Here is a 27,441-nt window from a genome sequence, read left to right as displayed (position 1 = left end):
TTTCTAGTGCTCCTCTATTGTTCCTCAAGCAAGGGGGGAGGCCGATGACATCACAGATTCTCATACATTTTTATTTAACTAGTCAGTTAAGAACAGTTAAGTCAGTTAAGAACAAATTCTTATTTACTATGACAGCCTATCCCGGCCAAACCCTGACGACGCTGGGCCAATTGTGTGCCGCCCTATGGGACTCCCAATCACGGCCGGTTGTGATACAGCCTGGAATCGAACCAGGGTTTGTAGTGATGCCTCTAGCACTGAGATGCAGTGCCTCGGGAGCCCCAAACCAAGTGTTTGAAGTTTGCCCTACTTGGCTCAAGGTTTTTTTTTTTTTTATACCCTTTAGTGTGTGTACTTTTCTGTATTTATACTTGGGATATCGTGTTTCAATAGTATTCTTTTGTTTTATTATGTAACATATTTAGGAAGATAAGACAGTGGGATAATCTACATGTAGATGTGCTGGTGCTCTCTTGCTTTTATCATTCTGATTTATATTTTTTATACTGCTTTTGTTGTGTTTTTATATTCATATGTTACATTTATAATTTATTTTCTGTCTCAGAATTCTAAATCTATAATGACTGAAATATGAAAATGTTCTTAATTAACAGGTACAGTACAAAGATGCAGCAATACAGCATCTACCAATGTATATTAGTCTAGTAACAACCATATTATGGTGAGTAGAAAAATAAGGACATTTAGAATTATTCCTTCAAGTAAAATAAATAAGTAAACCCAAAATAGTTCAGACGTTCAGTAATTGGGGGTATAGATAGTGCGTGCAACTTTATTTTTCTATTATTCTTGCAACCCAATGATAGGTGCAACTTTGTTATTACAGAAGCTTACCACTATAATCTAAATGAAGACACTTCCCTCATTTAATCCTTAAAGGTTACATTTCTCAGCCACATTATTATACAATATAGAAGTGGGTTATTTGACTTCACACAGCAGTGCCACACCACGTAATATCCAGTACTCAGGCGGTGGAGCAGTCTTCAGTTCCACAGTAGCAATGTAATTCAGGTCCATCCTTACAGGCATCTTATATATGGGACAGGAGTATAACCGGGCATCCTTGACACCTGAAATGACCACAGCAACGATAAACATCCATTACTTATACATGATGATAACATGAGTTTCTTTTTCACTGCAAGGTATTATTCAGTAGGTCTGACATACTGTAACCATTAAAGACCACATTGTTATTGACCTAAAAGTTATATATAATTCCCACTGACATATTCAACATATAACGTATAGATGAAAACAAGGCGCAGCTAAATGAGATACTGTTCAATGAGGCTCCAGGAAGATACAGTAACTACTGACTACAGCACTCACCATTATTTTCAGCATACATCCTGACTACAGGCATCATCTCAAACAACACTTTGGGTTTAGAGTCGATGAGTTTGCAGTTCCTCCTGTCCCAGCCGGCCCCCTCCAGATAGAGGCCGTACACATACACCCCCTCAGAGGGCGGCTGGGTGATGTCATCCTTCATCCACTTGGTCACCTCGTTGCATAGCACCATACGGTCTAGGGCCCAGCCCTTGTTTGCACGAGTGATCTCCTACACACACAAAAACAGAGTTACATAGACTGTCTTTGTAGCTTCATGATCAACTATGACAGTGTAGTGTGTGCAACCTCTAAATATAACCTCAGTGGCCTAGCCAAGTCAGTAAGTATGTTCCATTGTGATTGCATTAGAATGTGTGAATGTGCCATCTGTACCTGTCTCATGGCGGTCAGGAAGCCCTGTGGGTTAAAGAACCCTGTCATCCAGAAACAGTTGGGCCGTCCTTCAAAGATCCACGCCTGGAACTGACGGTTCCTATCCAGCAACTCAGTAAACCAGAACCCTAGAGTGCTGGAGGCCCATGACGCCTAGAACAAAGGAATACAGAAGTAGAAAATAGAACACGGAATACATGCGTAGAAAACTGAATAAATGTGTACCCAGAGCCAGTAATAAACATACCTTCTTCCAACGTGAGGGGATGCGTGCGTCATACATGCAGTCCAGCGCGTCTCGTAGGTTCTCACTCATGATGATGGTGCCGTCGATGGCCAGTTTGAGGTCGGTCAGCGTGTTCCTGACCAGCACGATGACCCTCTGCATGCGGTCTATCTCCTGACGCAGGAAGATGTTCATGGGCTGAAGCAGACCCATCTTCTGTAGCCTCTCTCTCACCTGGATATATTGAAAACATGTTCTTGTGAAATTACACTTTAAATAAATGTTTATTTGATTTGTTTCTTAACATATTGGAATGCAAATGCATAACACAGTTCTGAACATTAAAAAGTAAACCTGTATTGCAGTAAAAACATTACCTTCAAAGTGCATCTCACTGCACTATGGGGTATATTAATGAAATACATTTTATTGCATGGGTTATTGTTAGATGACTTGGCGTCATCCTGTGAGACGATCTACCTTGCTGCAGCAAGGTATTATGGGATATCATATTTTTAATGGCCAGCACTGTATTTATCATGTGTGATTATTTCCAGTAGGGTTAGCTAACTCCAGACCAGTGCTACTCACTTCAAACGGTACGTAGTCTGGAGGTAGTTTCTCCAGCATGTCGTCAGCCTGTCTGGCCACAATGGCCTCCCTGGTCTCCCCTCCGCCACTGGAGCTGTCCTTAGGCTGGATGGACAGGATGGTGTCCAGGACGTCTTTGGCCAGCTTGCTCTGGTACGTTATGTCAGCATTGGGGTGCAGGCCAAACACCTCTGGAGTGTCGTAAGCCGGTAGGCCCTGCAGGGGAAAATATATAGGATTAGAGTCTGCATGTCTGTGCATTACCAAACTACAGTAAACCGTGTAATGCATTGTGGATATCTCATAAGGTGTTATACGTGCTTATAATGCATTATGAACAAGGTATTCATAGGAAGTGTTCCCAAATGTCTCAATGCCGCACATAATGTATACAGCACACATCTTCATGCGGTCTGACTACATTAATTCAATATAATGTTACACAACACCGTAAACTGCAGGAGAGACTGAGTGTGAAAAATGGACTGACCTGAATGTATGTCAGATATTGGTCCACATTGGTACACTTGGGAATGCTGTAGCCTTTGTAGAAATAGAAGTCAGGTCCAAACATGTTTTCACTGAACCAGACCTTGGCGAAGGTGTTGAGCAGACGCTTGTCATAATCGTCTGTCACCCTACCGCCATACTGGATCTCCCCGATCATGTAGCGCACTGTATTCCAGGATACACCCTGGGGAGACGTCAGACTACCATCAACACAGGAACAGACACATCTTACATAGGAAGACAGGTAGCAGTACTAACAGTAGAAGTAAAGATAGAGCTTTACTTAGTTACAGCAGGAGCTTCTCGTCTCTGCACCTACCTTCTTGATGTCCATGTCGTCCAGGTGGTTCTGAACAAACTGCACGGTGGCGTTGAAGTCAGCCTGGTTGAACTCGTAGGGGATGTTCCAGCCTAGGGGGCCGAATTTACGCCTCTCCTGGACCGTAGAGTGGAGGAACACCACCCCGTACAGCATGGGCCTCCACTGGACCATGTTACTGACATCCAGCAGGTCCTGGTTAATGCCTGGGGCAACAAACAAGAAGCTAGGGTTAGGATTAAGGCTAAGGTTGAACCGGGAAATGGACGTGAATCTAGGGTTAGGGTTGAACTGGGATGTGGACATGAAGCTAGGGTTAGGATTAGGGTTGTGGTTGAGGCTAGGGTTGAACCAGGATTTGGACATGAAGCTAGGTTAAGTGTTAAGGCTAGGGTTGTGGTTTAGGGTTAACTGGAAGAAACGGGAGTGAATGTGTGTGTTTGTGTAGGTGCGTACACATGCATGCATATGTATGTGTGAACTGTGGTGTGACCCACCTCCATAAGTCCTCTTCAGCCCTGCCTTCAGTCCCTGTGGAGGCTCATTAGTGAACTTGTTGGACATCTGCAGCAGTGTGATGGGGAAGTGTTTGTGGGCCTCTGTAGTAATCCACAGGCGGAAGGTCTCATGGACGGCGTCTGTCTCTGTCACAGTATCCATCAGCTCATCCATGAAGTCCAGGCCCAGGTGGCAGTTCTGGAGCAAGGCCCAGCCACCCTGTGTGTGTGCATTTGGGATAAAATAGAAAATAATATAATACATAGTTAGTTGTCCATATTGGGAGAGTAATTCATTACTAATGTCCTTACGTAATTAAATTCATAATGTGAGGGAAATGTATGTGGTGTTAGTCCATTTCATTTTTAATACAGTCTAATACAGTCTAAATCAATCACATCCATTTTCATTAACACCATGGTTCAATTTCAATTCATATTCCATCCCTATCGCAATTTGAATTCCCAATCTGATTACAAATGAGATGACATGGACCACAATTCATGGCAGAACGCTGATTCCTAATAAGTTAGTTTCGCTCCCCAGAATTCCTCACTAAGCACAATAGCCTGGGGACGAGGATAATTATTTGACTGTTAGGAGTCCAGTCAGTGTGTACTGTAATGCTGAGTTCAGGACTCACGTTGACCATGGTCTGCTGGAGCAGCTTGCGTGCGTGGACCTCCTGTCCCTGGCCCATGGAGACATAGCGCGTCTCTATCTTCAGCCTCTTCCCCAGGACGATGATGGAGTCGGTGGGGTCTGAGCCCATGGACAGGAAGCAGATGAGCGGGGTCCGGGGGTCTGACTCCTCCCACGTCTTCTCCAGGTCCAGGATCACTCCCTCTGCATACTTCTCTCCCATCGAGTCCATGATGTACTTACGGGCCTGGAGGATAACAGGTAAAGCATGAGTTAAAAAGTCACCTGCTACTAGATTCAAGCAATATGCATTAGAAATACACTCTAAAACTCAGTCCAAAGCTTTGATGAAAATGCCAAAAAGAAAAGACATTTCATAAAGTATTATGTCTCGGATTGATTGATTGATTAATTACTTAATCATTCAATGAGAGTTACCGGTGTACCTGTGCGATGGTCCTGTCTGGGCACCAGGAGCGTATGAGCAGCAGGCGGTGGAAACAGTCCAGGCTCTGGTCATAGGCATTAGGGATCACCTCCTCCTCAGGGGCCTCCTTATCAAACCATGCCTTCCACTGCTTCTCATTACGACAGATCTGGACAGACACACACACAGCTCAGTACAATGACTAGTTCAATGCCATATGTGACAGAGCTCAGCGGAGTAAAAGGAGCACTGTAATCACTACAATGAATAGGGGGGTTTACCAGAGTGAGGGGGCCATGAAACAGACTTATTGAGGGAGGGTATTAGAGAGTGGGACAACATGAAGTAGCAGTGTAACAAAGCACCGCATGGGGAACACACCTGATTAAGGATATTCGAGAACTGCCACAGTTTACTGAGCTCCACCAGATTGAGCCAAGTCATGTCTAAGATCCACTTGGCAGGCTTATGGGGGCAAGCCTTCAGATCCAGAGAGGCACCTCCTGCATAGGACAGACAGAGGATGTTCTTTCCAAGTCAATGGTCTGTGAGCAATGAACAACATTTTGCTATTCAACATTTCAGCAATGGCTGAATTAACTGTGGACTACAGATTGGTGGAATTAATTGGAGGACGGAGTTTGTTTCACACCTTTAATGAGGGTAAGAAACTCTGCGTGTTTCACGCGGTTACTCTGCATGTCGATCTTCAGCGTCAGCAGGAGGGTAAACAGGAATTTGTGCTCCTCATACAGACCCCTGGCTGCATACTTGTGCACCTCAAAGGTCATGTGCTCAATGATGTTCGCTATTCGCTTGCTGGTAATTGGACTTTTGGTTGATCTGTTCAGAAGGCATAGTGAGATGGTTATTATGTTAATATTAAAATATAACTGTTGCTATGGTTTCAGATATTATACTTCAAGAATCAGGCGACTCCTACAACTACACAAAAGGTTATGCAAAACCACAAATCCCCCAGTGTAACTTATCAATTCACTAATCATTCAATGTTTACATAAAATGACTGAACCACATCTGAGGACCAACAATTCAAATGAAATACATAAATACAAATATATGTTATTCAGTATGAGAAAAAGTGTATTACTACTGTACCTGGCCAGAGAGAGGTCAAAGATTCCCAAGAACTGTCGTAGTGACGTTTGGTACATGACGTTAACCATGGACATCTCAGTGATGAGGAAGTACAGGATGCTGCCTCTGGTGGCCACTGTAACAGCACAATAACACACAGGCTGACAGTGAGCGACAGACAATGCTCATTCTATATTATCATACATCCAGCTCTGCTCAAACAAACTTGCCACTGGAAAAGTGTGAGGAATAGATTGCTCCTAAAGAACAGTCAACACAAGGTGGTTAGTGCCAGTTGCTATCCACCAGAGCACTGTGATTGGTTGGTCAGCCAATCAATAAAGAGCCCAAAATGTTTTGACCCCTAAAACAAACCGGTACAATACAACCCAGCCAACTCACCAGGTCTGTACCGAGAATAACTCTAACCTAACCACAGTACAACCAACTCACCAGGTCTGTACCGAGAATAAGTACCCTAACCACAGTACAACCAACTCACCAGGTCTGTACCGAGAATAACTCTTCCCTAACCACAGTACAACCAACTCACCAGGTCTGGACCGAGAATAACTCTACCCTAACCACAGTACAACCAACTCACCAGGTCTGTACCGAGTATAACTCTACCCTAACCACAGTACAACCAACTCACCAGGTCTGTACCGAGAATAACTCTACCCTAACCACAGTACAACCAACTCACCAGGTCTGTACCGAGAATAACTCTACCCTAACCACAGTACAACCAACTCACCAGATCTGTACCGAGAATAACTCTACCCTAACCACAGTACAACCAACTCACCAGGTCTGTACCGAGTATAACTCTACCCTAACCACAGTACAACCAACTCACCAGGTCTGTACCGAGAATAACTCTACCCTAACCACAGTACAACCAACTCACCAGGTCTGGACCGAGAATAACTCTACCCTAACCACAGTACAACCAACTCACCAGGTCTGTACCGAGAATAACTCTACCCTAACCACAGTACAACCAACTCACCAGGTCTGTACCGAGAATAACTCTACCCTAACCACAGCACAACCAACTCACAAGGTCTGTACCGAGTATAACTCTACCCTAACCACAGTACAACCAACTCACCAGGTCAGTACCGAGTATAACTCTACCCTAACCACAGTACAACCAACTCACCAGGTCTATACTGAGAATAACTCTACCCTAACCACAGTACAACCAACTCACCAGGTCTGTACTGAGAATAACTACCCTAACCACAGTACAACCAACTTACCAGGTCTGTACCGAGTATAACTCTACCCTAACCACAGTACAACCAACTCACCAGGTCTGTACCGAGAATAACTACCCTAACCACAGTACAACCAACTCACCAGGTCTATACCAAAAATAACTCTACCCTAACCACAGTACAACCAACTCACCAGGTCTGTACCGAGAATAACTACCCTAACCACAGTACAACCAGCTCACCAGGTCTGTACTGAGAATAACTCTACCCTAACCACAGTACAACCAACTCACCAGGTCTGGACCGAGTATAACTCTACCCTAACCACAGTACAACCAACTCACCAGGTCTGTACTGAGAATAACTACCCTAACCACAGTACAACCAACTCACCAGGTCTGTACCGAGTATAACTCTACCCTAACCACAGTACAACCAACTCACCAGGTCTGTACCGAGAATAACTACCCTAACCACAGTACAACCAACTCACCAGGTCTGTACCGAGTATAACTCTACCCTAACCACAGTACAACCAACTCACCAGGTCTGTACTGAGAATAACTACCCTAACCACAGTACAACCAACTCACCAGGTCTGTACTCTTCTCTAGCGGTGTTGATCTGGATCTCGGTCTCGGCTGAGATCTGTAGTTTCTGTGTGACGTCCTCGGCGGTGCGCTTGGTGTTGCCCAGGACGATGATGAGGCTCTCGTCGTCCACCAGGGAACCCTGGGTAGAGGTCAGACGATACAGCAGGTTGTCCTCCAGCTCTTTCATCTTCCTCTTGTTGGCCGTCACATCCTCCAGCAGGTCTGTGCGCTCTTTCTCCAACTCCTAGATATAACAGGGATAGATAAGAGCACTGTTCAGACACTAATGTTCTTGTTGGCCGTCACATCCTCCAGCAGGTCCGTATACACCTTCTCCAACAGGCAGAAACACCGGTCAGACACAGCTCAGAACATGAGAGTTCAGACCAACAACAAGAGATAAACAGGCACACCATTCAGACAGACACTGATTTTGGGGGTCATTTTTCAGGTCTTTTAACACTTCTCTGCATACAGACCTGGCTGGGTTCATGCTCTCTGTGTTCATTTGATTCAGTGCATTTGGGTGGTCACGGTCATTATGTACAATACTAATAAAGGCTCACTATTAAACAACGACAACAAAATGACCTTTTATTGATACATTCAAATGTTTTTATCCATGATTTCATAAGCATATGATTGGACGTGGTTCCTGACCTGTTTCTCAGTGAGGATAACCCGTCCCAGCAGCTGGTCCTCCAGACCCCTCATGGTGACAGTGAAGTCTATTATGGAGGTGCGGGCGCTGATCTCTGGGGTGTACGCTGGGTTGGGGAGCTTGGTCGTCACATAAAGACGGAACCCCCTCATCACATCCACCTCCTTGTCTCCCACTTTCACCTGGTGCAGGAAGTGAGAAAGATGGTCATGAAGGGAGAAAGACAGTCATGAAGGGAGAAAGACAGTCATGAAGGGAGAAAGACAGTCATGAAGGGAGAAAGACAGTCATGAAGGGAGAAAGACAGTCATGAAGGGAGAAAGACAGTTATGAAGGGAGAAAGACAGTCATGAAGGGGGAAAGACAGTTATGAAGAGAGAAAGACAGTCATGAAGGGAGAAAGACAGTCATGAAGGGAGAAAGACAGTTATGAAGAGAGAAAGACAGTCATGAAGGGAGAAAGCCAATGTGGTTCCACTGGTTACATCAGAATTCATTCACAAACCACTCCATTGAGACAAAAGTCGTTGTCCAGATTAAGCAGACCAAGGCCATGTTCAGTTGCCAAACATTCTTGAACGTTGCAGATAGAAATGCCATGAATAGATTCCTCATTCTACATGTCAGAGAGGCATATTTGATCTTTGTAGCCTATTTCTATCTGAACGTTCCAAAACGTTCAATCCTGCGGAACGGGATTATGACATATGTTCCTGACGTCGTTTGCAACCAGAAAAACGTACCAAGCAAATGTTTGCCCGCTGTAACTGTTATAAGAGTAAATAAAGCACATAGGCCACATAAATGTCGAGAGCTTGCAACTACAACGTTCTATTTGCAAAAAGATGATTCTGAGATAATTGGCTTTAAAGTTTTGAACCCTCATTGGTTTGAATTGTGTCAGCGATTTTTATATTGTATTCTTATGAACTTAACAACATGAATTGGGGTATTTAGAGTACTATATAGGTAGAGAACATTGAACCGAACAAGGTTATGTCAATAACAACATTGACACATTTTGCACTCTATGTATTATATTAGAGAGAATAGCCCCAGAGAATAACCCCAAACGATAATGTGTTTCATTTGATAATGTGATGATTGATAATGTGGTTAGGATAATAGTACATACCTTATAAGTGGAGCCCGTCTTGATGAAGTTTTTCTCCAGTACGTTGTCCAGTGCCGGGTCCAGCTCTTCCCCTACGTCCTCGATCAGTAGGGGGCGCCCCAGAGACAGGCTGTCCTCCAGGTGGTTCCTGAAGTACTTGTGGTTCAGGGAGGTGATCTGGGAACCACAGAAATGTCTCATTACTGACACAGCATTACACAGAGTTTTTTACCAATAAGGAAGATCTGACAGATCCAAAGGTTAGTTAGGCCTAAGGCTAGTGTAACCGCTGTTCAGAAACATACAAAATCTATCGGCTGGACAATGGGAGGGCATAGTTATGAGAGAGAATAGTGTGAAAATGAATGCAGTCCAACCTGCAGCTCATTCCTGGATTCTTTATTTTTTATCCAGATCTTGCCCTGGGTCTGAGGGTCTATGAGGAGAGGGAAGCGTGAGGCCTTGGTGATGATGATTCCGTTCTGGATGGAGAGGTCATCGTTGGGCAGGCCCTGAAGGTTCCACTCGCTGACCGTGGGTGTGTCGATCAGCATCTCGGTCAGGTTGAGGTTGTTCCCGAACGGGATGTGTCTGGTCTTCATCTCCCTCTGCCAGTTGGTCAGGAGAAGGTTCCGGAACTCCTGATTGAAGGGGCCGGAGTAGGACAGAAAGGCCGTGGCCAATAAGACGTCACCTGAACCAGGAAGTAAGCACAAATAGGTTGGTTCACGCCTCCATCCTACTGTATAGCATAACTACAGATAAAATACTAATACACATTGAAAAATATGGTACAGAAGCAACCAGAGCATCTCCCCCCAAAAATAAGATGTCGAAAATTGTAGACAATGGACAAAAGGTCATACGAAGCTTTTGGGAAAGTTAGTCCTGTTATTACTGTAAAAATGGCGGAGAAAAAAGGGTTGAATGAACGGACCTACAAGGCGCTTGGTCTGGGCGGCAAACTCTTTGCTCTGCTCTGTCCAGCGCTCCTTCTCTCCAGCCAGACCACTGATGAGGCTAGAGGCCGTCTGCATCTTGTGTCTGCAGCGTTCAGCATCCTCCAACAGAGTCTGAGAGAGAGGCAGAGAGAGAGAGAGAATATCTGTTTTTAACAGAATATTTGTATTTATTTTTTAATATAAGGCATTGAGATAAGAGGTGTTCAGTACCTGTTTCTCCAGCATGGCCTTCTCATACTCTGCTTGGACCACATCCAGCTCTGCCTGCTTGTCATCCAGCTCTGCCTGGGCCGTCTGCAGGTCTATGTTGGCTATGGCCAGCCGGTTCTGCTGCACTGCCAGGTTAGCCTAAGAGGTAAGTACACTATCAAATATTAACTGGACACTCAGGGACAACAAAATGTACTGGAAACAAGAAATCAATTAGCAAGTTTGTGGTACACATGTCAAAGGTTATCAGAGAGGCGGGTAGTGTTACACAACACCACCTGGGTTAGGCCCACCTTTAATGGGAGAACCTCCTTGTTGATGGAGAAGAAGGAGGCCATGGCTTTGGTCCAGGAGGCCAGACCAGCCACGTTTCCACACACGCGCTTGGCCGTCTCCAGGGTGTAGTCTGGCATGTTGAAGTAGGGCAGCAGTAGCTCCACCATCTCCTCATTGATACTGTCTTTGGGGAATTGCTGTTAGAGAGAGACAACAGAGCCGGAGATCTCAAAGCAAGCTGCCATTTCATCACCACTGAAGTTGATTTCCTGGTCATATATGCCTGTAGTGTAGTGTCTATAGTGTAGTATGTTACTGTAGAAATGCACAGTGTAGTCTGATTACAGGATGTAGATGTTGTTCCCACGGGGGACCAGTACGGGGAAAAAAATGTATGAAATGTATGCATTCACTACTGTAAGTCGCTCTGGATAAGAGCGTCTGCTAAATTACTAAAATGTAATGTAAAAATGTTGTACCTGCACACTAATATTTTATTTGCTTACCTAATTAATATAACTTAGACAGTGGCCATCTGTTTCCTACCTGCAGACTGCCCAGGAAGTTCCCAGCAGTCATGAGTTTGAGGGACTCCTGCCAGGAGGGCATGGTGCAGTTCTTCTCCGGGTCGATCTTCACCGTGTTCACCCTCCTCTGGAACAGCAGCAGAACACAGTCCATGATCCTCATGATGAGGTGGGGAGGCCGACCCAGAGTCCGCACCGTGGCAATGTCCGACGGCTTGATGGTCTGATGAATACATGAGGAAGGAATACAACGACATGAGTAACTGAGGGAGCGTTCATTAAATATTCTCACCTGATGTAGCGAGAGAGAACTACCACGTTGAGCAGGGGTGGGCAATCATTTCAGCTCGAGGGCCACGTCGGGATTTCAAAATACAGCGGAGGGCAATTTGCGGCATAGAAAAAGGGCAGTTATTTTAGAACATATAGGTCCATTATATTTTTTACATACTTTCTATATAGTTTGGCATTCAAGAGTGGCCTGGAGTGTTTTTTAACCCAAGATAATCATAAAACATGTTTTTACTCCAACCTCCCCTGGGCCACTATGGATGGGCTCGTATGTTGCCCACCCCTGACGTTGAAGGACAAGACTTGGGTCAAATACATTTGTCAAAACTGATTCCGTTTTTGGGTAGTAAAATGGACCCCCCCCCCCCCCCCCCCCCCAACAGACCTGTAGTGCACCCTCAGCCTCCTCCAGGGCTGGCTTGGCAGCCTCCAGCTTCTCCTCAGCGAAGGCCTTGTCAGCAGAGATGCTGTCTACTATGGCCTGAGCCTTATCCTTGACCTTCTGGACCTCCACCTTGACCTTCTCTGCTGCCTGGGCCTTCACTGTCACCACCTTCAACACCTGAGACACAACAAACCATCACAAGAGAGACTGGAAGTGAGCTGCATCTTTTGGTTTGCATAAGCAACAGTTAATATGCAATATGAAGAGTGTTGGTCCCATGTTGTATGAACTGAAATAAAGTTTATTTTGTATTTTTATCATTTCTCTCAAATCTTGAGCACAAATTTGTTTACGTCTATGTTAGTGAACATTTCTCCTTGCCAAGTTAATCTAGCCACCTGACAGGTGTGGCATACCAAGAAGCTGATTAAACAGAATGATCAAACAGGTGCACCTTGTGCTGTTGCCAGAGAATTTAATGTTAATAAGCTGCATTTTAGAGAATTAGGCAGTACGTCCAACCGGCTTCACAATCTTAACCATGCAAGCCCAGGACCTCCACATCCAGCTTCTTCACCTGGGGGATGTCTGAGGGGGTGGGGTGGGGGTGTGGGGGTGTTGAGGACTATTTCTGTCTGTAATAAAGCCCTTTTGTTGGGAAAAACTAATTCTGATTGGCTGGGCCTGGCTCCCCAGTGGGTGGGCCTGGCAACCAATGCCCTCTAAATTGACTAATTTCCAAATTGCCCTCCAAATTGACTAATTTCCTTATATGAACTGTAACTTAGTAAAACCTTTGAATGTTGCGTTTATATGTTTGTTCAGTATATGTACACTTCAAAGTTCTGGTATTGATATTTGGTAAGTCTGTTGCTGGGAAACAAGAGATAGAGGAGTAGCATACACACACACACACACACACACACACACACACACACACACACACACACACACACACACACACACACACACACACACACACACACACACACACACACCATGTCTGCCTTCTCGTTGGCGATCTGCAGCTCCTTCTCTTTGACCTCCAGCTCTTTGCTGAGTAATGCTACAGACACAGAGGCCTCCTTCAGCTTCTGAAGACCTGTGTTCATCCTGATGGAGAAACAGAATGGGATCAGCAATCATTGTATTATACAAGTATACCAGGTAAGTTCGGTCTAATCTTTCTTGAACACATATTAATGAGTAAAAGGATGACTGAAAGGCAGAATACTAAGAGTAATATAGTACAGTGTACACCATATATTGGTATATAGAATACTATATAATACTAGTATTATATTAAATCATGTGATAGACACACAGCATTACGATATATAAATGCTGTGATAAACATCTACCATTTTTTTAGACCATGGTGTACTGTGAAGCCGCATGTTCCACATAGGAACGAAGAGCATTAAAAGAGTAAGGAAGTACTATAATTACCTGTGTGCCAGTGTCTGCACCTCGGAGTGCTTCTCCTTATAGATGGTCTTGTATCCCTGGATGAAGGAGAGGTAGGACTTGGGAGTGACGTGCGTGGCGCGGCGGTACCGCTGGAAGTAATCTACACACTTCTCTGCCACGCCGTCCTGGAAGGAGCCCATACACTGCACCACCTCCCCCTTCACCACGGTCGAACAGTCAATGTCATAGGTGGACAGGAAGTGCTCTGACACTGGAGAGTAAACAGATTGGAGATTGAAGCAAATCATTATTAAAGTGTGCAGTATACATTTATACTGTATGTGTGCATACACAGAGACGAAAACACATGCATACCTACAAACGGACACCAACGGACACACACATACACACACACACCTGCGATCAGAGCATCTTTGGGCCAGCGGCTGAACCAGTCCATGGTGCAGCCGGAGATGAGGGCAGGGAACTTCAGGGCTCTGTTCCGGAACTTTTCCCCAACAGGAGAGAAGCAGAGAACCACGTGTAGGTTCTGTCTGACCCTGCTCATAAAGTAGTGATGGAGGTTCTCATTGGTCGGTGGTCGCCGAGGAAACTCTCTTTTCATGACTGATATGAGGTCACTGATGATCTCGTCAATTTCGTCTCGAGCAAACAAGTTCGACACCTGAGAAGTCAGCACAATATACAACAACAGTTATCTTATAATGGAGTGCGATATTGTTTTCTCAAACACAGATTGACACAACTTCTTGAAAATGCTCTAATGTTTTACTTGTGTTCATGTGATCAATGTGCAGACCTCTCCTGATGATAACACATTATTCATGTACTCCAGGAAAGACTCGTCCTTGATCTCGTTGTCAGTGAAGATGAAGCTGATGCCTTTTCCCTGCTGGCCTGCTGTCCTGTACAGACCCTTCAGATCCTCCATCAGGTTAGCAGTGTTGTACGAACTGAGGACAGAACACAGGTGATAGCGAAGGTGTGAAAATACACATTTTTCACAATGCGTATATCCTCCATTCCTCCAATGCGTTTCGAGAAGGAGGCGAGGATAGGGGTCGTGAGGAATTGAGGAAAGACAAATTGGCAGAGTCACTGTGCACTTGCAGAAATGCAAGCAAAGCTACCATCTACAGGAGGACAACAGAACTGCATGACCACGTTCAATACAAACACCTGTTACAGTTGCAAAGGGACTGTATGAGACCGTGTCTGTTCCAATGCCCTTCCTAGCATACTACTTAGTATGAAGTATGTAGTAGTATGCTAGTATAGACATTGGAGGGTGTGTCTGTACCGTGTTAGTGTGATCTGAAAGGTCTTGTAGCCGGCGATGAAGGAAGCCAGTTTAGTCAGGCTCTGCTTGCCTGATCCCCCCACTCCTACTAGAAGGGCATTCCCTCTGGGGGTGCGGATGATCCTGGAGATCTACAGACAGACAGACAGACAGACAGACAGACAGACAGACAGACAGACAGACAGACAGACAGACAGACAGACAGACAGACAGACAGACAGACAGACAGGGAGAGAATCCTTCTTTTTCCGTTCTTATATCAAGTGATTTGATGCGTACACTCATTGGTGACTGACTTTAAGATAGCTAAGCCTTTCAAAAGCTTCCAATGTGAATGTTTAGTAATACTTTTTATGAAGACCCTCTTTGTAATGTGATATAAGCATGTTTATAATACCTTATGATCTATACACAATGCACTGTAATAATTGCTCATAAACACCTATAGGTGAACATAATGACAGTTTCCCTCTACCTTGACAAGGTGTATCATAGCATCTCTGAAGAACACCATGTCCATGCCAGCTCCTCTGATGCTCTCGTTGTACTGGCCAAGGAATATGTTGAGCCTGTCCATCAGGCTCTCAAGTGACTCGATGGGCTCGTACACCTTGGGCATCTCAAAGTCTGTATCCTCTGGCTCCTCACCTGGTGGGAAAAATGGAGTCATTGTCAATGCCAGATTATTCATTCAAATGATCCAGCTCTCTGCTAATGTAGCACGCAGCTAGTTTTTCTTGGTTTGGCAATATTGAAGCACTATGAATTTAAATAAAACATTTATTTTGTATTTATTATTGTATATATTCATGTAATATCATTATAATAAAATTATTGTATTTATTCACATAACCTGCAATTCACCTTTAAACTGCAGTGTCTACAACATAATAATAAAGCTAAACACACCATCTTAGAATGTACTGATTGAATCCTTAATACAAGGTAGAAAAATACAGCACATATTTAATATAGACAATATGGGTACAGAAACTGTAAATGACTTATCTCATGCAGGATCATGGTATAGATACAGTGTATGTATGTGAAGAGGCTATACAGGACCTGGTACTCTGGCTATACCTGTAGCTTCAGGAGCATCTCTTAGGAAGTCAACAAAGTAGCCGTCTACTCCGAAGTCGACCACAGCCCTCTCTTCCTCTCCTAGCTCCTCCTCTACGAGCTTGGCCAGGGCCCTGTCGAACCAGGCTACATCTTCTGGCATGGTGAACCGGTCCGCGATCACACGCTTACACTCATGCTTCCACAGCTGAAGCAACACCTACAGCATACAGGGTCAAAATAAAACAAACTTTATCTCATGGAAATGTTAAGTCTACATTCACAGAACGACTGCTGATTAAATGTCTAGAATCTTACTGTAACTTAGGACATCATTTCATTCAGACCTTTGGATCCAGTGAGACACCTTTTGATATGTATTCCTCTAGTTGTATTGGATTGACTGATGTATTTCAAGAGGAAATTCAGTCACACTTTATTTGAATAGTCTGGACAGTCCATCTGTAGAGCATGTCATACTATCAACAAACTATCTGTTGATAAGCAGCTGCTTGCTAAGGTTACAGTAAGGGTTAGGTTTAGAATAAGGGTTAGGGTAAGGGTTAAGTTTAGGGTTAGTTGATAGTTGAAATATTACTGATAGTCTGTAGCGCATCTACAGATGGACTATCCAAATAAAGTGTTACCGGAAATTCTCTTTAGAAGTTTTAATGGACTCACAGTAAGAGAGTTGACCAACTCAGCATTTGGGTTGAGCATGCCCTGCCAGACTCTGGACAAGTCTCTGAGGTTGAAGATGTAGTGGAACTTGGCCGGAGTGGGCAGCATCTTGACCTTGGTCATTTGCCACAGCCGACGGGTCATCGGCACCAGCTTGGTCACAGTTCCACGCACCTCTTCTGTGAAGCCTCGCCGGGCACAGTAGTGTCCTGTCCCGATGACTCCTGGTCAGGGAAAGGAATGAGGTGAGGGGAAAAGGGGAAAAGTGGTTGACGACATGAAGGTGGGCGAAGCATTGAGGTAAATAAGTTAAAGAAAATAGTGCTTTTATTGAGAGATATATATAATGGTGTAATTATATATGTATATATAGATATCTCATATAGTCAAAATTCAAACAAGCCCAGTGTCAATGGATGAGAAGTAGTACAGGTAACTCAAATTACATGGTCAGAGTCTCCACACAGATGCAATTCCAGAGTTTTTAAGGAGCCAAACCCACCAAATATCTTGTCGATGGATGCGTTGGAGGGCAGGGTGCAGTTGAAGATGGAGAACTGCCTCTTCAGTCTCTGTGGGATGTCGTTGCGGCCTCCCCCTGGGTGGATCATCGCTGCCAGGAACTGGATGTCCACTATATTGGTGAACTCCCCCGGCTTCTCCAGATTGAAGAACCCGTTCTGTTCCATCAGCTGGCGGACTATCTCATTGGTGACCTAAAACGGGGTGAGTCAAATTAGGAAATTAGGTAAAAAGGCAGAATAAGCTGTACACTCTCGGATTGCAATTTCATTTGGTAAGGTTTCCCAAGAAAACAAATGGGAAAATTGTAATTTTTGGCCTTTCGCTATGGTGATTTAACGAGTGCTGAGTTTGAGTCCGACCTGATCTCCCCATTCGTTGATGACTGGCATGTTGATGTCATCCACAAAGACGGACATCTTCTTCCCTGCAGGAGGGCCGTAGGTGGTGCCCATCCGCTTGTCCACATAGCTTTCCACAGTCCGCTGGAAAGAAAGAAAGAGATGGGCTGAGTGTTTCATCTTTACAGACAGTGAATAAAGGAACAAAACACACATTTGAAGTAATGTTACTGTAAATAAATGGCGCATAGACCTGAAGTAGTCAGATAAACTTTCTGACAAGTGACTGGAAAACATTTCATTCATTCACAACTGATCTTAGAAAGTCCTACCCATCTAAAACCTGAAAAGTTAGAATAAAGAGCAGGAAGTATGTGGTGTTGTTTTGTAGGTGTAATACCTGGAACATGGGTGGAGTTGTGGCGGAGGAAAAGTTGAGACTCTTGGCCATGTGAGTTTCGGGGTCGTACTTTGACATGTATCCCTTGATGATGACGGTCTTGGCTGTGCCTTGCTCTCCGATCAACAACACAGCCTGTGACAAAACGAGGAAGGGATTACTCTTGAGGATCTGACCAAGATTACATGGCTAGGGGGTAATTTATCCTCCACATACAAGCCAAATTAACAATACGTGTCCACTCAGAACAGGATTGCTGATATAGGACAAGTTTAGATTATAATAAGAATATACAGTAAATTCAGAAAGTATTCAGACCCCTTCACTTGTTCCACATTTTGTTACATTACAGCCTTATTCTAAAATGGACCCAATACCCCATAAAAACAAAGCAAAACAGTTTATTTTTTATTTTTGCAAATGTATTAAAAATGAAAACTGAAATATTAAATTTACTTAAGTATGAAGACCCTTTACTCAGTACTTTGTTGAAGCACCTTTGGCAGTGATTACAGCCTTGATTCTTTGTGGGTATGACACTACAAGCTTGGCACATCTGTATTTGGGGAGTTTCTCCCATTTTTCTCCGCAGATCCTCTCAAGCTCTGTCAGGTTGGATGGGGGCGTCGCTGCACAGCTATTTTCAAGTCTCTCCAAAGATGATCGATCGGGTTCAAGTCCGGGCTCTGGCTGGGCCACTCAAGGACATTCAGAGACTTGTCCTGAAGCCACGCCTGCGTTGTCTTGGCTGTGTGCTTAGGGTCTGAGGTCCTGAGCATTCTGGAGCAGGTTTTTCTACAAGGATCTCTCTGTGCTTTGCTCCGTTCATCTTTCCCTCGATCCTGACTAGTCTCCCAGTCCCTGCCGGTGAAAAACATCCCAACAGCATGATGCTGCAAGCACCATGCTTCACCGTAGAGATGGTGCCAGAGTTCAATCTTGGTTTTATCAGACCAGAAAATCTTGTTTCTCATGGTCTGAGAGTCCTTTAGATGCCTTTTGGCAATCTCCAAGCGGGCTGTCATGTGCCTTTTACTGAAGAGTGGCTTCCGTCTGGCCACTCTACCATAAAGGCCTGATTGGTGGAGTGCTGCAGAGATGGTTGTCCTTCTGGAAGATTCTCCCATCTCCACAGAGGAACTCTGGAGCTCTGTCAGTGACCATCGGGTTCTTGGTCACCTCCCTGACCAAGGCCCTTCTCCCCTGATTGCTCAGTTTGGCCGGACAGCCAGCTCTTAGGAAGACTCTTGGCGGTTCCAAACTTTTTCCATTTAAGAATGATAGAGGTCAGTGTGTTCTTGAGGACCTTCAATGCTGCAGACATTTTTTGGTACCCTTCCCCAGACCTGTGCCTCGACACAATCCTGTCTCTGAGCTCTACGGACAATTCCTTCGACCTCATGGCTTGGTTTTTGCCGGACCTTATATAAACAGATGTGTGCCTTTCCAAATAATGTCCAATCAATTTAATATACCACAGGTGGACTACAATCAAGTTGTAGAAAAATCTCAAGGATGATAAATGGAAACAAGATGCACTTGAGCTCAATTTCGAGTCTCATAGCAAAAGGTCTGAATACTTAAGTAAATAAGGTATTTCTGTTTTACTGTTTTAATACATTGGTAAAAAATTCTAAAAACCTCTTTTCGCTTTGTCATTATGGGGTATTGTGTGTAGATTGATGAGGAAAACAATCAATTTAATACATTTTAGAATGAGGCTGTAACGTAACAAAATGTGGAAAAGGGTAAGTGGACTGAATAATTTCTGAATGCACTGTATATACACTACATGACCAAAAGTATGTGGACACCTGTTCATTGAACATTTCATTCCAAAACCATTGGCATTAATATGGAGTTGGTCCCCCTTTGCTGCTATAACAGCCTCCACTCTTCTGGGAATGCTTTCCACTCGATTTTGGAACATTGCTGCAACATGTTGGGCGATTTGGCCTGGCTTGCAGTCGGCATTCCAATTCATCCCAAAGGTGATCGATGGGGTTGAGGTCAGGACTCCATGTAGCACAGTCAGGTTCTTCAACACCGATCTCAACAAACCATTTCTGTATGGACCTTGCTTTGTGCACGAGGGCATTGTCATGCTGAAACAGGAAAGAGCCTTCCCCAAACTTTTACCACAAAGTTGGAAGCACAGAATCGTCTAGAATGTCATTGTATGCTGTAGCGTTAAGATTTCCCTTCACTGGAACTAAGGGGCTGAGCCCAAACCATGAAAAACAGCCTCAGACCATAATTCCTCCTCCACCAAACTTTACAGTTGGCATTATGCATTCGGCCAAACCCAGATTAGTGTCCGCCCACTGGTGGTGAGCTTTACACCACTCTAGCCGACGCTTGGCTTGTGTTCGGCTGCTCGGCCTTGGAATTCCATTTCATGAAGTTCCCGACGAACAGTTATTGTGCTGACATTGGTTCCAGAGGCAGCTTGGAACTCAGTAGTGAGTGTTGCAACAGAGAACGATCTTTACGAGCTATACGCTTCAGCACGGGGCGGTCCCGTTATGTGAGCTTGTGGAGCCTACCACTTCGTGGCTGAGCCGTTCTTGCTCCATGACGTTTCCACTTCACAATAACAGCACTTACAGTTGACAAACTTGTTGGAAAGGTGGCATGCTATGGCGGTGCCACGTTGAAAGTCACTGAGCTCTTCCGTAAGGCCATTTTACTGCCAATGTTTGTCTATGGAGATTTCATGGCTGTGTGCTCAATTTTATACACCTGTCAACAATGGGTGTGACTGAAATAGCCGAATCCACTAATTTGAAGGGGTGTCCACATACTTTTCTATATATAGTGTACAAAGGGGACTTGATCCTAGATCAGCACTACTACTCTGAGGCCCTTTGTGAATATGGACACCCACCTTGCCCTGTTTGGCGATGGTCTGGATGAGGAAGTCAGTGCGGACATTGTCTACGTTGGGGACCAGGATGGATCCGTACTCTGGGGTGAGGTCTGATGGGTAGACGTACTCCTCCACCCGTGTGTTCCAGTGGACCCAGTGACCTGCACACACAGGAGGACATACAATAATAAGTCATTGAAAAACAAATAATGTGAGCATCATGAACACCATCCATGATGTCCTCAGATGGAATTTTCACCATCCACGATGTCCTCAGATGGAATTTTCACCATCCATGATGTCCTCAGCTCGAAATACTTTAGTTCAGTTGTACGGAATGACTGTCAAATAGATAAATGACCCTTAGTTTGTTCAAAAAGGACAACATTTTTTCTGATGATAATACCCACCGGAGGGTGAACATATCATGAAAGACTGGTAGCAAGCAGGACTAAGGTAACCCCAACATCAGCTGTGCGGGTGAATTTAACGCATATTGATGGTTTAATGAGAGATCTGATGGTGATATTTCAATGCACCGACTTTTTAATTGAGCAAGAGCACTGTGAAAGATCAATATGATCTTATGATCTACACTGAACAAAAATATAAACGCAACATGCAACAATTTAAAAGATTTTCCTGAGTTGCAGATTATTTCAAATCAGTCATTTGAAATAAATTAATTAAGCCCTAATCTATGGATTTCACATGACTGGGAATACAGATATCCATCTGTTGGTAACAGATACCTTTAAAAGAAAAAGGAGGGGTGTGGATCAGAAAACCAGTCAGTATCTGGTGTAACCAGATGCGGTGCGACATATCTCATTCGCATAGAGTTGATCAGGCTGTTGATTGGGGCCTGTGGAATGTTGTCCCACTCATCTTCAATAGCTGTGCGAAGTTGCTGGATATTGGCGGGAACTGGAATACGCTGTTGTACACGTCGATCCAGAGCATCCCACACATGCTAAATGGTTGACATGTCTGGTGAGTATGTAGGCCATGGAAGAACTGGGACATTTTCAGGTTCCAGGAATTGTGTACAGATCCTTGCGACATGGGGCCATGCATTATCATGCTGAAACATGGGGTGATGGCAGCGGATGAATGGCACGACAATGGGCCTCAGGATCTCGTCACAGTATCTCTGTGGATTCAAATTGCCATTGATAAAATGCAGTTGTGTTCGTTGTCCATAGCTTATGCCTGCCCATACTATAAGCCCCACCGCCACAATGGGGCACTCTGTTCACAACACTGACATCAGCAAACCGCTCGCCCACACAACGCCATACACGCTGTCTGACATCTGCACTTTACAGTTGAAACCGGGATTCATCCGTGAAGAGCACACTTCTCCAGTGTGCCAGTGGCCACCGAAGGTGAGCATTTGAAGTTGGTTAAGCACTCAGATGAGCTTCCCTGAGACGATTACTGACAGTTTGTGCAAACATTTTTCATCAGCTGTCCAGGTGGCTGGTCTCAGACTATCCCGCAGGTGAAGAAGCCGGATAAGAAGGTCCTGGGCTGACGTGGTTACACATGGTATGCGGTTGCGAGGCCGTTTGGACGTACTGCCAAATTCTCTAAAACAACATTGGAGGCGGCTTATGGTACAGTATGGTATGAATATTAAATTCTCTGGCAACAGCTCTGGCATTCCTGCAGTCATCATGCCAATTCCACGCTCCCTCAAAACTTGAGACATCGTGGCATTGTGTTGTGTGATAAAACTGCACATTTTAGAGTGGTCTTTTATTGTCCCCGGCACAATGTGCACCTGTGTAATGATCATGCTGTTTAATCAGCTTCTTGATATACCACACCTGTTAGGTGGATGGATTATCTTGGCAAAGGAGAAATGCTCACTAACAGACATGTAAACTTAAGCTTTTTGTGCATATGGAACATTTCTGGGATCTTTTATTTCAGCTCATGAAACATGGGACCAACACTTTAGATGTTGTGTTTCGTTTTTGTTCACTGTATCTTCCATAACAGTAAAAAGAGGACTGAGTGTGTGTTGTGAGTTTGTGGAGTCTGTTGTGGTGGATGAATCAGAATTAGTTGGGTAACAATAATAATTAAGATGTTTTATTTGCATAATATGCTTATGTGAAATACTTGTCATATGTGAATGTATTGTTAAACCATGTGAAGAGATGGCGTGATTAATGGGGAACCAATTATTTGTCTCCACAATGTCTGTGCGCAAGTCACTCCCCTCAGTGAGCTTGTCCAGGAGTGGAGTCAAGAGGGGGTTTACTTGAGATGGGAGTATTTAGAGTTGTCAATTGATTTATGCCATTGGATGAGCTAATGGTTCTGTTCTATACCGTACCAGGGAGAGACAGTTCCAGTTTGGGGTAGGAGGACCAGATACTGGTCTATACAATGAACACTGTTGATACAGCAGTTGCTGTCTGCTATGCTTTATAGATATCTTTCATACAAAACTTAACCTTTGTGAACTGTTCCTAAGATCTGTTGTTCGTCATGTACGTTGAGAGGGGTGGATCTTGGGTATAAAATATCTTTGTACTTTTGTGTAATCACTTTTCAATGGTTCATTAGAGATAGCGTATCATTGAAGGTCAAGTGCTTTTGCAAAAGCATCTTAATTATTAAAGATGGAGTTTTAAGTATAACTCTGACTTGTTTGTAACTCTCCTCATTTGGTAATGCAGAAATTAGCCACCACACTGTCTACTGAACATCTACCCCTCACCGTCTGTAGTGACGTGGTAGTCGAACATGGTGTCCTCGCTGTCTGATGGTATATCTGGGAGGTCCAGATGGATGTTGTCGTTGCCACGGAGCCAGCTCTCCATCTTCCTCCTGTCTTCCAGCTCCAGTAAAGCTCCGATGCTCCACATGAGAGCAAACACATAGAGACGCACCACATGCTGCCTGGACACCTCCCCACACTGCTCCTGGAACACAACAACAGTCACTATCAACACAACATACTGTACCAAAGCCCTTCTACATCTTTATATCCACTAGATTTCATACTTGGTGCTCAAATGAATCAGTCATCTACAGTAAAGGGAAATCCACCCTCACATAGATGCAGAGTCCAGAGAGTTATAGTCCAACAGTAATTGAAAATAGTGCTTAAGGAAACACAATGACAGGATTAATTAAATCACTTAGGTATTAGAACATTCCAATTTGTCTCTATGAGGAATGTGGGGGCAATTCATTCCAACAGTATTCATAGAGCTCAGGGTTTTTAATATGGTTGGAGTATGGAGGTTTCAGGTGCCTACCTTGGCGGGGATGAGGCCCTGCAGCATGTTGATGCTCTGCATGATGACGAAGGCCTCCAGCATGTCGATCTTGTACTCCAGACAGCGAACAGTGAACCGATAGAGCTCTGGGAAGGAAGAGGAGAACAGCTCTCTCAGCACCTCTCCCTCCTGACGGGAACGCTTCTTCAGCCAGCCCTGCATGGGGACAAAACACACATGTATACATGTAGACAAAGATACACACATACACAAATATACACACACAGACAAAGATACACACATACACAATTATAAACACACAGACAAAGATACAGACAAAGATACACACATACACAAATATACACACACAGACAAAGATACACACACACACAAAGATACACACACAGACAAACATACACACAAAGATACACACATACACAAAGATACACACACAGACAAAGATACACACACAGACAAAGATACACACAAAGATACACACATGCACACATACAAATATACACACACAGACAAAGATACACACACAGACAAAGATACACACATACACAAATATACACACACAGACAAAGATATGCACATACACAAATATACACACAGAGACAAAGATACACACATACACAAATATACACACACAGACAAAGATACACACATACACACACAGACAAAGATACACACATACACAGACAAAGATACACACATACACAAATATACACACACAGACAAAGATACACACTTACACAAATATACACACACAAACACATAGACAAAGATGCACACACACAAGCATGCACGGATGTACACACACACACATTTTCATCCACTGATAAAGAGTGAGCGAAGGTTCTGTGCCCACCTCCAGAATGGGGCTCCAGTTGAGCACAGAAGAGCTCATGAACACCATTCCGTTACGAGACACGGTGGCAGGCGAGGCGTTGTCGATGTTGTGGGGCTCAAACACGATCTTGCAGTTGGGGGCCATGGGGATCCTGTCTCCATTGGCCAGGGTCAGAGTCCTGTTGTCATCCAGTACAGAGTTGAGGTTCTCTATCCAGATAGCATCTACTGGTCCATCTAGTACTATCCAGATGTGCTCCCCTGCAGAGGAGAGAGACATTAGGACCAGTCTGCTTATTAAACTAATCAAAATCAACTATGGAGATCAGAGCATATTAGAATATCACTTTTAGTAAAAAAGATAGGGAAATGAATAGAAAGATATGAGAATATTGAAAACACATGGAAATGATCTGCCCCTTTGTTCTACATGAATTCCATAGAGACTATGCCGTATGTACTGTATGTGGGTTCATGCTCTAGCATGTCTAATGCTTGAGTAAACTTGCCCTTTGTGCTGTTGTCTGCGCCCAATAATGTTTGTACCATGTTTTGTGCTGCTACCATGTTGTGCTGCAGCCATGTTGTGTTGCTACCATGTTGTTGTCATGTTGTGTTGCTACCATGCTGTGTTGTCATGTGTTGCTGCCTTGTTATGTTGTTGTCTTAGGTCTCTCTTTATGTAGTGGTGTCTCTCTTGTCGTGATGTGTTTTCTCCTATATTTAAAAAATATATATATTTTTTTAATCCCAGCCCCTGTCCCGCAAGAGGCTCTTTGCCTTTTGGTAGGCCGTCATTGTAAATAAGAATTTGTTCTTAACTGACTTGCCTAGTTAAATAAATAAAAAAAATGTGTAAAGCAAGGACCGTATAAGTCCAGGGTATTTCTTTCAAGTTTCAAGTTTTAATGTCCCGTGCACAAGTACAGTGAAAAGCCTTTCTCGCAAACTCAAAACCCAACAATGCAATAATCAATAACAATGTAATACTCACAATAACAAGGCAGAACAAAAACACACAATATATAAAAATATGAAATAAGAGGTGTCTGTCTCACCTTTCTTGGCTCTCAGGGTCTTCCTCCACAGGGTAGAGAAGATGCCGTCGGTCCAGTCATTGGTAGATACATCTAGACGGCCAAACATCTGAGGGGCGGTGATCGCTTTGGGGTTCATACGCATCTCTCTGTGTGGCTGGCCGCAGTCTGTGGGTGCAAACACACACACACACACACACACACACACACACACACACACACACACACACACACACACACACACACACACACACACACACACACACACACACACACACACACACACACACACACACACACACACACTCACTTAACACAGCTTTTAGTTAAGTATGTGTCACGACTTCTGAAGAAGTCGATGCCTCTCCTTGTTCGGGCGGAGTTCGGCGGTCGACGTCGCCGGTCTTCTAGCCATCGCTGATCCATTTTTCATTTTCCATTTGTGTTGTCTTGTTTTCCCACACACCTGGTTTCACCTCTGTTTCCCCCATGTCTTTGTGGGTGATTGTTTATTATTAGGTCAGTACGTTTCCGGCTGTTTTATTCCCGGGTGCTGTTTCACCCGTGTTTAGTGGCAACCGTTATTTTTGTTCGCACATTGGGTTTGTTACTTTGTGCATTTACCTTTATTAAAGTGCGTTGTTCACTTATCTCTGCTCTCCTGCGCCTGACTTCATGCACCAGCTACACCCACCGCCTGACAGTATGACTGCCATGGGGAAGTAAATAAGGTCAAATAAGTCCAGTGTTTTGATGGGGATGTTTCTCACCTGTCATGGCTCTCATCAGGGTGTGAATGCAGGTGGTTTTTCCTGCTCCGCTGGGCCCCAGGGCCATCATACCATGGCGGACCCTCTGGGTCTCAAACAGCTGAATCACCTTCAGCTTCCATGGAGGGTGGCTGATCAGACCTGCCTCTGCCACCTACAGTATGGAGAACAATGGAAGACAGTGAGGTAAACTCTTCATGATATGAGACCAGACTCCTCCACCTACAGTATGGAGAACAATGGAAGACAGTGAGGTGAACTCTTCATGTTATGAGACCAGACTCCTCCACCTACAGTATGGAGAACAATGGAAGACAGTGAGGTGAACTCTTCATGTTATGAGACCAGACTCCTCCACCTACAGTATGGAGAACAATGGAAGACAGTGAGGTGAACTCTTCATGATATGAGACCAGACTCCTCCACCTACAGTATGGAGAACAATGGAAGACAGTGAGGTGAACTCTTCATGTTATGAGACCAGACTCCTCCACCTACAGTATGGAGAACAATGGAAGACAGTGAGGTGAACTCTTCATGTTATGAGACCAGACTCCTCCACCTACAGTATGGAGAACAATGGAAGACAGTGAGGTGAACTCTTCATGTTATGAGACCAGACTCCTCCACCT

General features: G+C 44.3%; 1 protein-coding gene across 1 annotated transcript in view; it reads right to left on the bottom strand.

Moving 5' to 3' along the window:
- Positions 1 to 542: 542 nt before the first annotated feature.
- LOC115180628 (dynein heavy chain 5, axonemal-like) overlaps positions 543 to 27,441 on the bottom strand; it is an 81,810-nt gene continuing 54,911 nt past the window's right edge. Inside the window, exons 40-78 of the mRNA XM_029742867.1 lie at positions 26,810 to 26,963; positions 26,061 to 26,207; positions 25,022 to 25,263; positions 24,190 to 24,366; positions 23,646 to 23,850; positions 20,930 to 21,072; positions 18,043 to 18,177; positions 17,664 to 17,786; positions 17,282 to 17,495; positions 16,780 to 17,003; positions 16,120 to 16,318; positions 15,512 to 15,684; positions 15,037 to 15,167; positions 14,536 to 14,689; positions 14,133 to 14,400; positions 13,755 to 13,986; positions 13,304 to 13,418; positions 12,306 to 12,482; positions 11,649 to 11,852; positions 11,120 to 11,299; positions 10,827 to 10,964; positions 10,592 to 10,727; positions 10,032 to 10,348; positions 9,676 to 9,831; positions 8,540 to 8,722; positions 7,880 to 8,123; positions 6,085 to 6,199; positions 5,618 to 5,808; positions 5,347 to 5,468; positions 4,985 to 5,134; positions 4,540 to 4,785; positions 3,896 to 4,115; positions 3,399 to 3,604; positions 3,060 to 3,263; positions 2,570 to 2,785; positions 2,000 to 2,212; positions 1,753 to 1,905; positions 1,357 to 1,588; positions 543 to 1,094 (exon numbers count right to left, since the gene is read on the bottom strand). Coding sequence (XP_029598727.1) covers positions 943 to 1,094; positions 1,357 to 1,588; positions 1,753 to 1,905; positions 2,000 to 2,212; positions 2,570 to 2,785; positions 3,060 to 3,263; positions 3,399 to 3,604; positions 3,896 to 4,115; positions 4,540 to 4,785; positions 4,985 to 5,134; positions 5,347 to 5,468; positions 5,618 to 5,808; positions 6,085 to 6,199; positions 7,880 to 8,123; positions 8,540 to 8,722; positions 9,676 to 9,831; positions 10,032 to 10,348; positions 10,592 to 10,727; positions 10,827 to 10,964; positions 11,120 to 11,299; positions 11,649 to 11,852; positions 12,306 to 12,482; positions 13,304 to 13,418; positions 13,755 to 13,986; positions 14,133 to 14,400; positions 14,536 to 14,689; positions 15,037 to 15,167; positions 15,512 to 15,684; positions 16,120 to 16,318; positions 16,780 to 17,003; positions 17,282 to 17,495; positions 17,664 to 17,786; positions 18,043 to 18,177; positions 20,930 to 21,072; positions 23,646 to 23,850; positions 24,190 to 24,366; positions 25,022 to 25,263; positions 26,061 to 26,207; positions 26,810 to 26,963 — 7,191 coding nt within the window. The 3' untranslated portion in view covers positions 543 to 942. The remainder of the gene's footprint in view (positions 1,095 to 1,356; positions 1,589 to 1,752; positions 1,906 to 1,999; positions 2,213 to 2,569; positions 2,786 to 3,059; positions 3,264 to 3,398; positions 3,605 to 3,895; positions 4,116 to 4,539; positions 4,786 to 4,984; positions 5,135 to 5,346; positions 5,469 to 5,617; positions 5,809 to 6,084; positions 6,200 to 7,879; positions 8,124 to 8,539; positions 8,723 to 9,675; positions 9,832 to 10,031; positions 10,349 to 10,591; positions 10,728 to 10,826; positions 10,965 to 11,119; positions 11,300 to 11,648; positions 11,853 to 12,305; positions 12,483 to 13,303; positions 13,419 to 13,754; positions 13,987 to 14,132; positions 14,401 to 14,535; positions 14,690 to 15,036; positions 15,168 to 15,511; positions 15,685 to 16,119; positions 16,319 to 16,779; positions 17,004 to 17,281; positions 17,496 to 17,663; positions 17,787 to 18,042; positions 18,178 to 20,929; positions 21,073 to 23,645; positions 23,851 to 24,189; positions 24,367 to 25,021; positions 25,264 to 26,060; positions 26,208 to 26,809; positions 26,964 to 27,441) is intronic.

The sequence above is a fragment of the Salmo trutta genome, chromosome 3 (genome assembly GCF_901001165.1).
Source record: "Salmo trutta chromosome 3, fSalTru1.1, whole genome shotgun sequence".
NCBI lineage: Eukaryota > Metazoa > Chordata > Actinopteri > Salmoniformes > Salmonidae > Salmo > Salmo trutta.
Note: the sequence above shows the minus strand (reverse complement) of the source record. Positions and strands in the feature narration are given on the sequence as shown.